At 37.5% G+C, this 15,166-nt stretch overlaps 1 protein-coding gene across 3 annotated transcripts in view; it reads right to left on the reverse strand.

Annotated features, from left to right (window-relative positions):
* OSBPL8 (oxysterol binding protein like 8) overlaps positions 1-15,166 on the reverse strand; it is a 135,400-nt gene that overhangs the window by 98,119 nt on the left and 22,115 nt on the right. For all 3 annotated transcript variants that reach the window (XM_070755749.1, XM_070755750.1, XM_070755748.1), the window contains exon 2: positions 3,592-3,681. In XM_070755749.1, coding sequence (XP_070611850.1) covers positions 3,592-3,681 — 90 coding nt within the window. The remainder of the gene's footprint in view (positions 1-3,591; positions 3,682-15,166) is intronic.

Consider the following 15,166-nt stretch of genomic DNA (forward strand, 5'->3'; position numbering starts at 1 on the left):
CTTAATTCGTTCCGTGACCAGGTTCTTAAGTACAAAAGTTTATAAGAGAAGCAATTTTCCCACAGGAATCAATGTAAAAGCAAATAATGTGTGCGATTGGGGTAACCACAGGGAGGGTGGAGGCCCTGTTTCCTCCCAGGGGATTCCTAGAGAGGTCCAACAGAGGCTTCTCCCCACCTTTTCCAGCCCTGTTTCCTCCCAGGAGATTCCTAGAGAGGCCCAAAAGAGGCTTCTCTCCATCTTTTCTGCCCGTTTCATCCCAGGAGATTCCTAGAGAGGACCCATGGAGGCTTCTCCCTGCCTTTTCCAGTTACAGTTTCGGAGGCTCGGGTTTGTAAGTGGAAAATGGTTCTTGAGAAGAGGCAAAAAAACCTTGAACACCCGGTTCTTATCTAGAAAAGTTCGTAAATAGAGGCATTCATAGGTAGAGGTACCACTGTACTAAGTACATATGCATGCTTATACTTTTCAGAGTACAGTAATACCTTGTCTTACTAACTTAATTGGTTCCGAAACGAGGTTCGCAAGGTGAAAAGTTCGTAAGACGAAACATTGTTTCTCATAGGAATCAATGTAAAAGCAATGCGTGCAAACCCATTTTAAGGCTTAAAAAAAAGCGGCAGGCAGACAAAATGAAGGCTAACGGAGTGGAGACAGACAGCGAGGAGAAGTGAGGAATGGAGGTCCTAATGAAGGCTAACGCCGCCCCAAATCTCTCCAAAAATTGCTCTCCCAAAAGCTTCATTTCTTGCCCCATATCTCTCCAAAAATAGCTCCCCCCAAAGCTTCATTTCTTGCCCCAAATCTCTCCAAAAATCGCTCCCCAAAAAGCTTCATTTCTTGCCCCAAATCTCTCCAAAAATCGCTCCCCCAAAAGCTTCATTTCTTGTCCCAAATCTCTCCAAAAATCGTTCTCCCAAAAGCTTCATTTCTTGCCCCAAATCTCTCCAAAAATCACTCTCCCAAAAGCTTCATTTCTTGCCCCAAATCTCTCCAAAAGTCGCTCCCCCAAGAGCTTCCTATCTTGTTCCAAATCTCTCCAAAAATCGCTCCCCCAAAAGCTTCGTATCTTGCCCCAAATCTCTCCAAAAATCGCTCCCCCAAAAGTTTCCTATGCCAGCTAAATCGAGGTCCTAACGAAGGCATATGGAGTGAAGAAAGGCAGCAAGGAGAAACTAGGCATTTTGAAAGGAGAGGTGAGTTTGGAAGACTTTGGAAGTGATTTGGGGTAGCTTAGGAAGCTTTTGGGGGAGCAATTGGAGAGATTTGGGGCAAGAAATGAAACTTTGGGGAGAGCGATTTTTGGAGAGATTTGGGGCAAGAAATGAAGCTTTTGGGAGAGCGATTTTTTTGAGAGATTTGGGGCAAGATACAAAGCTTTTAGGGGAGCGATATTTGGAGAGGTTTGGGGCAAGATACGAAGCTTTTGGACTGGTGATTTTAGCAGCGAGATGGAGTGAAGGAAGCGGCAGGCTAGGGGGGATTTTGGCAGCAGGATGGGACGGCTGCGGGGAGCAGAGGAAGTGGAGGGCAAGAGGGGAAAGTGGCAGGGAAATGGGGCAGCTCCGGCATTCCCCGCCTCAGATGCAAGCAAAAGGGGGCAAGGAATTCCCATGCAAGCAAATGGGAAATCCCGATGGTGACAGTCACAAGGCAGGGGAATCCCTTCGGCAGTCAGATAGCTCTTGCGCAGTAGGAGAGCCCACGGACCCAGGCTCAGGTTCATAAGACGGAAAGGGTTTTTAAGACGAGGCAAAAAAATCTTAAACCCCGGGTTCGTATTTTCAAAAGTTCGTATGACGAGGTATCACTGTATATGTACAATCCTTGTTTTATTGATCACCTGTAATATTCTAATTTTCTGAGGTGGTGAATTTTGGGTTTTCATGAGCTCTACCACATTATCATCACAATTATGACAAATCATGGCTTGAACTATCTTGCCTTACATATAACAAATCTCTCATATATTAAGTTTCACTTTTCAACTTGTATTCAAGTTGAAACTCCATTTAGAATGTGTTCAACTTCAGTTGGTTTACTCAATCAACATACTTAGCCTCTGATTTGCCAAATACTGTTGCAATAATTATATTTTGAATTAATGGGGAATTCTTTTACAACCAATAGTTCAGGCTTTGCTAGGAGTTCTCTGAAAGGAATTTTGGAATTAAGTTAAGTTCATTGCCAAAAATAAATCCAGTAACATTTGACAAGATCCAGTTAAATACTTCCCCCCTCTTTATTTGTTGTATAAAATCAACATTTTATGAGATTCATCAATAAAATACGTCTGCTTTGAATGGAAGAATCTTAAGATAGCTGTGGAAATATGTTGGACAACACCTAAAAGTGCTTAAAAGAGGTTAAAATTAATTATGGAAAGGAATACAGTGATCCCTCGGTTAGCGCGGGGGTTACGTTCCAAGACCTCCCGCGCTAACCGATTTCCGCGTTATACTGGATGCGGAAGTAAAAACACCATCTATGCATGCGCGCCATTTTTTTTCATGGCTGCACATGCGCAGATGGTGGAGTTTGCGTGTGGGCGGCGGGGAAGACCAAGGGAAGGTTCCTTCAGCCGCCCAACAGCTGATCTGATCCGCAGCGCGGAAGCAGCGAGGAGCCGAAGATGGGGTAAAGGCAAAGGGGAAACTGAAGCTTTCTCCTGTGACAGGGAGGGAATTCCGGACAGCCCTATCCCTTCAACAGGAAGGCGGGACTGGCACCGCTTCTTCTTCTTCTTCTCGCTCGGGAAGATGAGACAATCGCCGTCGCCCGTCCTCGTTCCCGCCCTTTCCCACCCCGTCCGTCTTTTCCTATCCAAACGCGCTCTAGTCACGAAACTTCTGGCAAGTCGTGCTCAGTTGGCAGCCTCCGATGCCCCCGAAGGTGCAACCCCGAGACGGGAATTGTGGAGGAGGTTGGACGTCCGAAACAAACGTGCTGTGTGTGCGTGTGAGGAGAGGGTAGGTGGTGGATGGTGCGCGTGCGTGCGGGAAATGATCCTCGCAAGCTTTTAAATTAAAGAAACATAGAAACATAGAAGACTGATTATTATTTTGATTATTTTATTATTAATTATTTTTTAATTAATATTTTTTGAAAAACCGCGTTGCAGCGTTTCGCGCTAATCGAGAACGCGCAAATCGAGGGATCACTGTATATGGTGGTACCTCTACTTATGAATTTAATTCGTTCCGTGACGAGGTTCTTAAGTAGAAACGTTTGTAAGAAGAAGCCATTTTTCCCATAGGAATCAATGTAAAAGCAAATAATGTGTGTGATTGGGGAAACCACAGGGAGGGTGGAGGCCCTCTTTCCTCCCAGGAGATTCCTAGAGAGGCCCCACAGAGGCTTCTCCCTGCCTTTTCTGGTTACAGTTTCAAAGCCTTGGGTTTGTAAGTGGAAAATGATTCTTGAGAAGAGGCAAAAAAATCTTGAACACCCGGTTCTTATCTAGAAACGTTCATAAGTAGAGGTGTTCTTAGGTAGAGATACCACTGTAGTTTTGTACATATGCATATATTTTAGGAAATTCCTTGTCTATGGATATATTTCTTGCCAACTACTTTGTATAGAATTACTCACCAAAGCTCTATCAGAGTCCCCCTCAAATGAAGCAATTTCCATCCTGTGGGCACAGCTTTTCTTTCCACTAAAGTTCTTCCATTCTTCAGTCTATAAAAAAAATATGGAGGAAATAATGATAGAGCTTCTTTGAAGGATAATGGTGTAAGGGAAATCACCAAAAAAAGATACAGAAGTATTATAAGATTTCCTTCAAGAAACCAATGATATGACAATGTAAATAACATATATTTTCTAATTGGGACAATTAACATGCTTTAGTTTGGAACATGTAAAATTTTACAATGCTAGAGCTTTCTGATTCTTCTAAAAGATCCAATCAGATTAGTTAAATGGGTTACCTGCATATCACCAAAGTTTATTGTCAGAACTGCAAGCAATTCAAGCAAGAGGAAGCTGTTTGCCTTTCCATCACCACCACATAAATTTTCTCTCTTCCCACACACATGCATATACAACATCCAATTTCTTGCCTACTTCTGAACTATAACAAACATGTTCCAAGGCATTAAGTAGAAAATGCTATTTTAAAGGGCAGGTGAGAAAGTTAAAAGGAACTATGGCTTTCGGATGGTGAGAAACATTAATCCTAACCTCACAGGGAGAACTTAAAATCCAGCAAGTGTTTCTGATTTACTTGGCTGCATAAAACCAATCAGGATTGATTGATTGATTGATTGATTTCATTTGATTTGATTTGCATGCAGCCCCTCTCCATAGACTCGTAGGATGAGTCCCTCTTCCTGTGTAAATCTTTTTCCTGATTTAAATCTTATTACACTTTATCCTAAAAGAAGTAAAAAGAGACAATATGGTTTTAAAAGAAAAAAGAAAAAAAAGCCCAAAAACTACACATTTCTGTAAACAATGTATCTCTCTTTACCTTGCAGACCCATTTCTGGCTAGTGTATATGTGCTTCAAATCCTATAGTAGTGAAATTTCCTCCAGAATAAACATACTGTATATCAAAACTGTATTTGCAAATGATGGAAGAGGATGAGTGCTTAAGTGGCTTCAGCAAGGAAGTTATAATGAGGGGGGAAAATCCAATTTAGTTTCGCTACATTAATCCATTATTTCTGATTATGCTGCATGTCATGTTTATGCATGACATACTATTAGCATTTCTAAGTAAAAGAAGTTTTCTAAGTGATATCACCAAATGATTCGGGTGCATAATTATCAACTTCATAATATTAAACTGTCTTAAAACCCTTTTTAAGGACATATCTGCTAAATGTTGGAAATGTCATCAGATACCTGGTTCATATGATCATATGTGGTGGATATGCCCAAAAGCAAAATAATATTGGACAAAAAACATTTCTGTTTGGAAAAAAAATGATAAAGCAACATATAGATTTAAAACCAGAAATGTTTTTTTTGAGCATTTTATCTGATAAGTATAACAAGGGGAATACATATTTGATTTTACATGTATTAACTGCAGCTAGAATTGTATTTGCACAACAATGGAAAAGTCCAGAGATCCCTACAGATGAAAATATGATTAAAAAATAATAGAATGTGCATAAATGGATAGACTAAAACTTACAATTAAGGAAAAGAAAGAAACTGAATATTTTTTCATGGGACTTATTTTATCAATGGCTAGCTAATAAAAACAGAAGTTAGAAACACATAAATATAAGAAAAGAACTAATGATACAAGGGAGATTTGTTAAAATGAATAAACAATTATCTTTTATTCATTAAACATGAAACTCAGTCAACTGAACATTTAAAATGTATTACAAATATAATTGACTGGTGCTAATGGTTGTTATGGGTTGGTGCCAGTGTCCTAGGTATCAACAAAATACCTTCTTAAGATGTATCATGTTCCTAGTAGCAATGTTTTCTGCAGTTCTGCTGGTGTTATTACAGGAAGCTTCAATTTCTTTATGTATTATATAAAATTCTTGGATATGGTATCACATGTTTCATCCATAATCAAGTAGTTTTGATGTCCAGGTTGCAATATTTCATGATTTTTCCCCGTTCTTTTTCTTCGACTCTGGCGTACAGCGTCCTGCTACAGTGCTATCAATAAATTGTATGCTTCTGTTTTCAATAACTGTGATATCTAGCATGTTGTGTTCCAAATGATGAGCCATCTGTATTCAAAAGTTCCATAAGATCTTCACCTCATTTTCGATAACTTTTTCAACTTTATGTTCCAATCACTTTTTGGATATAAGTACCGGTAAATTGTATTTTTTACTTACTGACTAGTGGATTAATTTAGCAACTCCGTCTTGTCTAACTTTGTTTGTGCAATTTTGCTGCATTCACATATTAAATGTAAAACACTTTTGACTTTGTCATTGCAAAGTCAGCAGTTTGGATGTCAGTGGATTTTTGTATCTTCACTTTCATGGCATTAGTTTGTAGTGCTTGCTCTTGAGTAGCAAATATTAAACCCTCCATTTCTTTCCTGATAGTTCCCATCTTAAGCCATGCACCCCTGTCAAGTTGTTATCACATTTTCCTTCAATGTTTTTCAAGTGTTGTCCATGCAAAGCTTTGGTTTTCTATCCATTTAATCTGTCATCTGTTTTTCCTTATATTCTGCCTTTTTTTCTGGTTTTTTTTTTTGTTTTCAATTTTAGAGCCTGCAGCAATTTTTCTGTACTTTGACTCATATAGTTATTCAAACTTCATTTTTCTTCTTCTACAATTCGATGGATTTGCAATAGTCTTTTGCTCCTTATTCTTCTTAGCAGGCTCAACCTGTCAATGTCACTTTGTGGATGTAAAGCATGGTACATATTCAAAAGTTTGCTCATTTTCCAGTCCAGGTTTTCCAGTTCCGCCAAAATCCAGTTGATAATTCCAGCTGGGTATCATATCACTGGAACTATTCATGTGACTTTAATTATGTTTCCAGCATTCAGCTTTCATTTTAATATTTTGCAGACCACCCTGGTGTGTTTATTTTGTGTTTTGACTTTTCCATTCAACAGTTATCTGCTTCCAATATACCTAGGTATTTGTAACCATCATTCTTTGCTAATATTTTCACTATGCTTCCATTTTACAATTTTATTCATTCTATTTTTTCCATTGTTTCCTGATTGCATGTATAATATATAGCACATTTTTCAAGTCCAAAGTTCATTTTGATGTTGCTGAACTGTATTAAGTATTGATGTAAGTTTAGTGGGGCTTTTCACATAAATTTTTAAGTCGTCAATGTATAGATGATTTATGTTGCCATGTTGACTTGAGATTTGTTATTCCGGTGTTATGTTTCATAGGATTATTGTCAGTGGAATTAATGCAATGTTGAACTGTAGTTAAAATGAGTCCCCTTGGAAGATTCCTCGTCTGATGTGACTTCACCATACATCCTGTATGTTGTTTTCCTCCGCTAGTTGGCCAGTTTGTTCACGTGCTGGAACAATTTCTTCAACTTGTTCATCATTACTTGTTGTTTTATTTTAGCCAATGTTTCTAGATGTTGCATTTCCACAACTGTAAAAGTTTTATTATGGATATTGAAATGTCTTTGATCCATTAATTGTTGTTCAGTTATGTCACTTTCCAGGTGTTTTTCCTTTCACAGTTACATCATTTTTTGGGAAATCCCCTTGCTGTTGGTTCTGCCTGGTACATTTGATTATTTCTCAATTTTCTTTACTTGTCCAGGTTTTGCGCTTTTGTTTCAGTCATTTTACAGTTACACACCCTGGTTCCCCAGTAGAAACAATTGAGCCCTGTAGCCCATTTTTTGACAGATTTATTTATGTATTTATTTATTCAATTTTTTAATGCAGCCCTTCTACTTAGACTAAGGGTGGCTTACAACATGTTAGCAATAGCATATTGCCCCCACAATTCGGGTCCTCAGATGTCCAGAGCCACAGCATCTGACGCGGCCCTTATTGACCTGGATGACAACTGATCTGGTGTGGAATTTTGTTGTTTTCTTCTCATCACTGATGATGGTAGATGCCAGGGTTGGTTCACAGTGGCTAAGCCACTGCTGATCTAAAGACAGTAATCGCATAACCATAGGAACCGCACCAGATAGCCATCCATGCCCAGCCATGGCAGTCCAACTGCCCTTTGGTATCAGGAAGGCAGGGTTATGTATGGGTGGGGGGAAAGCAACCTGACTGCCCTCTGGTGGTTATTGTTGGTTATTATAGAACTAATGCCAATGTAATGAACATTGTTGTAAACACTTTATTATTTCCTAAAACTATTTATACCCAGACCATACACCGTTTAACGGAAAGTCTATGGAGAGGGGCGGCATACAAATTTAATAAATAAATAAATAATATAAAATAAAATAAAATACTTTTTTTGTATGTTACAAAAATAAAATTTACAAAATAAAAAATATTTTTAAAAACCTTGTTCTAAATCTAGAACAATGCCTTCATCTTCAGCAATTTAAAATGTGTGGACTTCATGCTGGCTGGAAAACTCTGGGACTTGAAGTTCATACATCTTAAAGTTGTTGAGGTTGAAAAATGTAGTTCTGGAATATTAACAGTAAATATAATAATTAAACAGGACACAAATAAACCTACCTTGCATATACTTCTTTCCACACAATTAAACTTAGTAAAACATTATTTATAATTATGAGTTTTCTCCATATAATTAATTATAAAAATGAAAAAGAATAAATGAAGCAAGTTTATTTTTCCATAATAAGAATATTTCTCCCATGCTCTTTCCAACTTTTGTTATATTAATACTAGGTATAAAGGAATAAAATAAGTGCCTCCATAGCACATAATGCAACAACAAACTTGAGCAAAAAGTCATTCAGTAACATTTCCTGTGTTAACTTGCTATTTCAGTTTTGAGCATCCTGTTTACTGACTTCAAAAGTTGACTCTGCTATCTGCAGTCATAGGAAATTGAAACGTATGGCATTCTCTGTATCAAACAATGGTAATATCAAACAGCATTTAATATATGGTACTTCACTATAAACATAGTTTGCATGAGTCATATGCTGGTAATATTTAGTACTACAGTACATTTTCATCCCAAACATTTTAAAGCAATATCCAAAGGAAATTATATTACATAATCTGTTTCATCATGGCAATCATAGTAAAAAGACAGATCTCAGCAGGAAATCACTGCATGGCACATAAACAAAAACATGTTTATGAACATGTGAGTAGATTAAATTGAGTAGATTAAAAACAGACTACAGTAATACATTTTTAAGGAGCAGATTAATAAATAGGCAACTATACATCTTTTTCATAGGTAGTTCCCTTCTTGACTAAAAGTAACCAGTGCAGTTGCAATTGAGATGTCGGCCACTTAATCCAATACAGCAGTAAAATGAAGAGAAAATATTTTCTCATCTTTTTAATATCTGGCCATATAAATTTGCTCATATAAAATAGCTAGGTGCTGTCTTCTTTTCAAGTCATTTCTGTAAGTTCTCCACTATATGAGCTATCAATTTGTGCTTATACTTCCTAATTACTAACAAAACTAATTATACTATAAAGGAGCAGATAATTCAAAATGCATATTATATCCCATTTTGGGGGGAACCACAAATTAATACATGATCAGTCATCAAACTTACTGAATAAACCACAGCTTTAAATATTTAGGGATTTTGTTTAGATAAGAAATTGCTAATATTTAATGGGGGGAGGAATCCATCTATATATTTTCCTGAAAAAAATTGCTTTGTGGTGGCAAGGATTTATCTTACCTCTGTGATATATCTAAAACAAATACAGTGGTACCTCGTCTTATGAACGCCTCATCTAACGAACGTTTTGCGATACGAAGCCAGTGTTTAAGATTTTTTTGCCTCTTCTTCCGAACTATTTTCACCTTACGAACCCAAGCCACCGCCACTGGCATACCCCGCCTTTGGAATTCCGTTGCCAGCCGATTCCCTTCATGCTTTGAATCCCAGTGAGGGGAGCCTCAGGGAAATCGCAGCATCGCAAGAACACGGAAGTCTGGAGGTGGCGTTTCCCAGGGAGGGGAGCCTCAAAGTGAATCATAGCATCGCAAAAACAGGTGCTTCGCTGGCAAGAACACGGAAGAACAGAGGTGGGGTTTCCCAGCGAGGGGAGCCTCAGGGAAATCACAACATTACAATAACACAGAAGTCCGGAGGTGGGGTTTCCCAGGGAGGGGAGCCTCAGGGGAATCCCAGCAGCGCAAGAACAGGTGCTTTGGCTGGCAATATAAGTCCGAAGGCGGGGATTCCCAGCGGCATAAGGCAAAAGGGGTGAGTTTTGGGCTTGCACGCATTATTCGCTTTTACATTGATTCCTATGGGAAAGATTGTTTCATCTTACGAACTTTTCACATTACAAACCTTGTCACGGAATGAATTAAGTTCCTATAGGTTCCACTGTAATTCTATTTATAAAAGTAGGCATTCTAGATGTTACATACAGTATTGTGTATGGCAAGGTGTCAAACTCAAGGCCCACGGGCCGGATTCAGCCTGCAGGCTTAGATCTGGCCCACGGGGCCACCTGGAAATGGACTGGCCTGTGGTACTTCTGCCAGTGAAAACGGAGCTTGGGAGGGCTGCATGCAGGTCCTTCCAAGCTCAATTGGGTTGCAGGAGGCCATTGCAGCTAAAAATGGAGCTCAGAAACCTGTTTTCTCTGGCAGAGGGTTGAGGCCACCGCAGGCACCCCAACATGAGTGATGTCACACCCACCCTGGCCATGCCCATTCCAGCCCCCACTCCCCAAAGTCAAACCCAACCCTGATGCGGCCCTCAATGAAATTGAGTTTAATACCCCTGGCTCTGCTCCATATGAATTGAATAATAACTATCTTCATTATGGAGCCTACTTTGCTTATGTAAGCTCTTTTCTTTATCATGAAAACCACTTATCATTTTGCATAGAAAACACAAAGTTATAATTGTTTATAACAGTACAGGAAATGTAAATCAATTCTCGGATCGCAAAAATGAACTAGGAAATTACTATGAACACGCTTAAAGCAAATATTATTAACACTTTTCTTCCTAAATAACTTGTTAAATTGTTAAAAATGGTGTAGTGGAAATTTATTTATAACACAAAAAACCCCTGTTTTAAGATAATTTTTCTTCCTGTTTAAAGCAGGAAGAAAGAAGAATCAGAATCAGAAAATTTATAGAATGCTATCTTTTGATAAGTGTCAGTCTCCACACTGCCTGCTTGCTATAACTGCTACAGAAATATTGGAGGGGGGGGAGAGATTAGGTATTTGGGAGGGAGGAGGCTGTGCAGGAGATGTCTCTTCATATGCCTGATTATGAGTTTAGGAAGGAAAGTTCTCATCACATACTGCCAGGCTGCATAAGAAATTGCTAATATTTAATAGGATTTAATGGGGAATGCTCAAAGTCAACAGCTTCAACTGACCAGATGTGGAGGCTCCATCTGGACCTGTGCCCACATGACATCTTGGAGTGCCAGGATTGAATGATTTGGCAAAGGGGGATTATGTGAGGAGAGATTTAGGATTATTTCCATATGCAATTTATGCATCGTTTGCCTCAGATCTTGCTTTCATTTTGTCACTATCAATTCTTGTCTAGTAAAAATGCTCTACTCTATCATCCTGAAGTTGGGGTCTTTCTTTCCTGGACTTTGAAAGAAAGCACATCTGACATTAAGTAAGTTCTAAGGCAAAAGGCACATAAAATACATGCCTTCTTTTACCCAGATAGAATTATAAAATTGTTAATACTACATATGCACAGAATCAGAAAGAGAGATTCAGAGTATCTTCAATATGTTGCCACAATGTTATCACTTAAGTTAGAGTTACTTAACCACCTAGCTGGTGGGCTGTTGGCAACATTACATTGGTTTGCATGATAATCTTTAAATTAGAAAACAGAATGAGCATGTTTTGAGTAAGACAGGGCTTTGGAACATTATGCAACATTAACCGGAATTTAAGAAAAACATTATGCAACTTTAACCAGAATTTAAGAAAAATGACTGTCACTATGTTGTGTTAGTACAAAACGTAGCAGGTGGTTTTGATATACCTAAGTCTGACAACTTAGTTCTTTCTTTTATTAAAAATATATGAAGGGTTTGGTTCAACAAACCTATAAAGGTAAAATGACACTAATATTAGTAGGTCCATCTGCAGACAAATGAAAATTATGTAAGATATGTAAGAATAAATGCTACTGAGAATGGATGAGCAAAAAAAATGGAAAAGAAAAAATAGGTATTAGAAATGGAAAATATTTGTAGATATTGGTGGTGGTTTGTTCTCCAAGCTTCCTGTTCAGTTTCCGAACAGTTCATCACCAGGCTAGATAATATCATCAGAGGAACTTTTCCTGAAGTGTCATTTCAGTTCTCTTCTGCTTTTATATGCCTTATATAACTGAAGGGAGTGAACCATGCCCCCTCTTTGAAACATTGTCATATTTGGATACTGAAGAAGCACACATTTTCTTTCACAGCCCCTCCCCTATGGAATAACATGTCCACCATAGATGCCAATGGCTCTCACTCTCCAAATGTTCTACAAGTCTCTTGAGACCAGACCTTGTTTCTAGGAATGTGTTAGGGCATTTATGGATATTCTGTTGAATCTTCTATGAATCTTATTGATATGGTTTTGTCGTGTTTTTTAAGCTATGTATTTTAAATATTGTCGGCTATCCTGTTTTTGGAATTGGGTAGCTTAACACTCAATAAACTAAATTATATCAAATTATATTACATAAAATTGTGTAGAATATATACCTGAAAAAGAAATAATTAGTGATGGGCGAACCCAACGGTGTTCGGGTTCGGCAAATTCGGACAAACTTCACGCAAAATTTGGCAGAACCCAAACCGAACCCGAACCCGGAATCCCACCAAGAGATTCTGGGGGCGGAGCTTTGACATCACATATACCGGCAGGTTGCTAAGGACACCAAGATGATCACTTCCTGGATTCCATGGAATCCAAGAAGTGATCACCTTGGCGTTCTTAGCAACCTGCCAGTATACGTGATGTCAAAGCTCCGCCCCCGGAATCTCTTCGTGGGAGGGATTCCCCAGCTCCTTTTGTGCCTCCCTCCCATCCTCCCAACCTGTTTGCCTTCCTCGGCCGCCACCGGTGCCCAGCTCCTCCTCCTCTTCTCAGCAGATGGCAGCCAGGCGGTGGCTTTTGCGGTGTTCGGCACAAACGCTGAACTAAATCTCGAATTTTTTTAAACATTTGGGTTCGGGTCCAGCATGCCGAACACCACAAAATTCAGTACGAACCCAAATTGTGCGGGTTCGGTTCACTCAATACTAGAAATAATCTTTTAATCATGAACAAATACAGTACAATATATGAAGCTATACCATCTAAACTGTAGTGGGTATGTACGAAAGAAGTAATTTTTAAGTTGATAATCACATGTTATACTCTCATGAATAAGATGGAAAGAAAATTGCCCAACATTGTGAATGAATGCAGTCAGGAATGGGGATACTATCTTTTAGCTTGCATACGGATTGCAAGGATGAATGGGAGAGATGATATAGAAGAATGATCGAGTGATTCACAAAACTAAGAATAAATAAGAATATTAATAGAACAAATTGTGGTGACCCGAGGTTCTACTGTAAATGTGTAAATTTATATTTAAACTAGGTATTCAAATAAACCTTTTACTAAACAGATATATTGCTACAATGTTATCATTTAAGTTAGGGTAGCAACATATCTGTTTTTTAAAAGGTTTATTTGAATACCTAGTTTAAATATAAATCTGCCCATATACAGTAGAATCTCGGGTCACCACAATTTGTTCCAAAACGTTGGTTGCAACCCGATTTGGTCATGACTCGAACCTAATTTTGGAAATTTGGTGCTTACAAAAAAAATGGCAAACCCAATTTGGTCATGGTCAGAAGTGTTCGTGACCATAGGTTTTACTGTACATTGCAAATAAATGAATGTAACAGCATAACTGATTTGACTAGATAATTAATGAAGCTAGATAATTAATGAAGGTTAAGAGTAGAGTACAAAGTTCTGAATATGAATAGATCATTATTTGGTAATGGGACAGGATGAAGGAAGGAATACACATTAAAAATATTTCTGAAGGAATGAATGTCAGAAAAGAAAGTATGAGTCCAGAATGAAAAACATCAATTTGCTTCCCTAGAATGAATGGGAAAGTTGATTTTAAAAAGATATGGAAACTTCTTTGAATAAAGTTAAAATATTGCAGAGTACCACACAAAAGTGTCAAGTCATATTAAAAAAATATGTTTGATGTCTCTATGAAGTGAAAAGAAGCTGTGGGTAAAAATCTTGAGTATTATTTCTGCAAAAAGTCAGTATTAAAATGTGTATATAGAGAAAAACCAGAATCAAAGACATTAAAATGATAAAGAGTTGTCTAAAAGGAGGTTAAAAGGGCTATCCAAGGAGCAAAAAAAAAATTAGAAGAATTAAAGTAATGACATCATTTTGGAGGAAAGTGAAATGGGAGAATGGCAGATGGAGTATTTTATAGAGATTTTGTATGGGAATGATGGTGCAATGTTTGAAGAGTAACCACATTCCTAGCTCGATATTTTTTCATATATCTTTTATACTTGTGGTCTTAATGTTTTTCAACTTTCTCATAGCAAATTACATCTTTGCCAGAAAATAGAAATCTGTTATCACTGTTTTCTTATACAGGTAATTCTCAACTTATAATCACTCATTTAGTGATCTTTCAAATTTATAATAGCACTGAAAAAAGTGACTTACAACTTATGATAACAGCAACTCCATAGGCATATGATCAAAATTTGGGCATCAGATAACCAGCACGCATTTTCTATCTGGCTTCCAAAAGCAAAGTCAGTGGAAATAGCTGGATTCGCTTAATGACCACATGATTCATTTAACTGCAGTGATTTGCTTAATAATCATAGCAAAAAAGTTATAAAATTAGACATGGCTCACTTAACAACTGACTTGTTGGTCTTAAGTTGAGAATTACTCATACAAATGGAAAAGTAACAAGAGCATACAACAGCAACAACAACAACAACAACAACAATAATAATAATAATAATAATTTATTAGATTTGTATGCTGCCCCGCTCCAAAGACTCGGAGTTCTTTGGTAGACTTCCCCTTTCATAATTTTTCATTAGAAAACTTTGAGAAGTACAGTGCAACTTCATATTCTAGTAAAATAAATCATACTACATGCCTCCCTCTTAGAATTGTTCTATTGTAGAATAATACAATGAGGGTACTATGCTAAAAACATTAAGAGAATTAAATACAAATATAATGTCTTGTGTAATCATTAATACCAGAGAAAAAACAAAGAAAATATTGTATAGGTGGCCAAATCTACAAAAAAATTACTAAATGTTTTTACAATTCATTTTAGTGGTATAACTAATTTTCTCTGGAATTCTTTTTCTTTCATTTTTGAAGTTATATTTAATCATAAAAATAAAGCAATAAAAATAGCAATAGTCCAATTTAAAATTGTAAGGACATTCTAGAAAACCAAAGAATAACCAAGTTCAGCGTACCTTTATGAAAAATCCTATAATTCCTCAGCAAATCCTTAAACCGAAAGTTCTAAAAAAATAA

The sequence above is a fragment of the Erythrolamprus reginae genome, chromosome 6 (genome assembly GCF_031021105.1).
Source record: "Erythrolamprus reginae isolate rEryReg1 chromosome 6, rEryReg1.hap1, whole genome shotgun sequence".
NCBI classification, from domain to species: domain Eukaryota; kingdom Metazoa; phylum Chordata; class Lepidosauria; order Squamata; family Dipsadidae; genus Erythrolamprus; species Erythrolamprus reginae.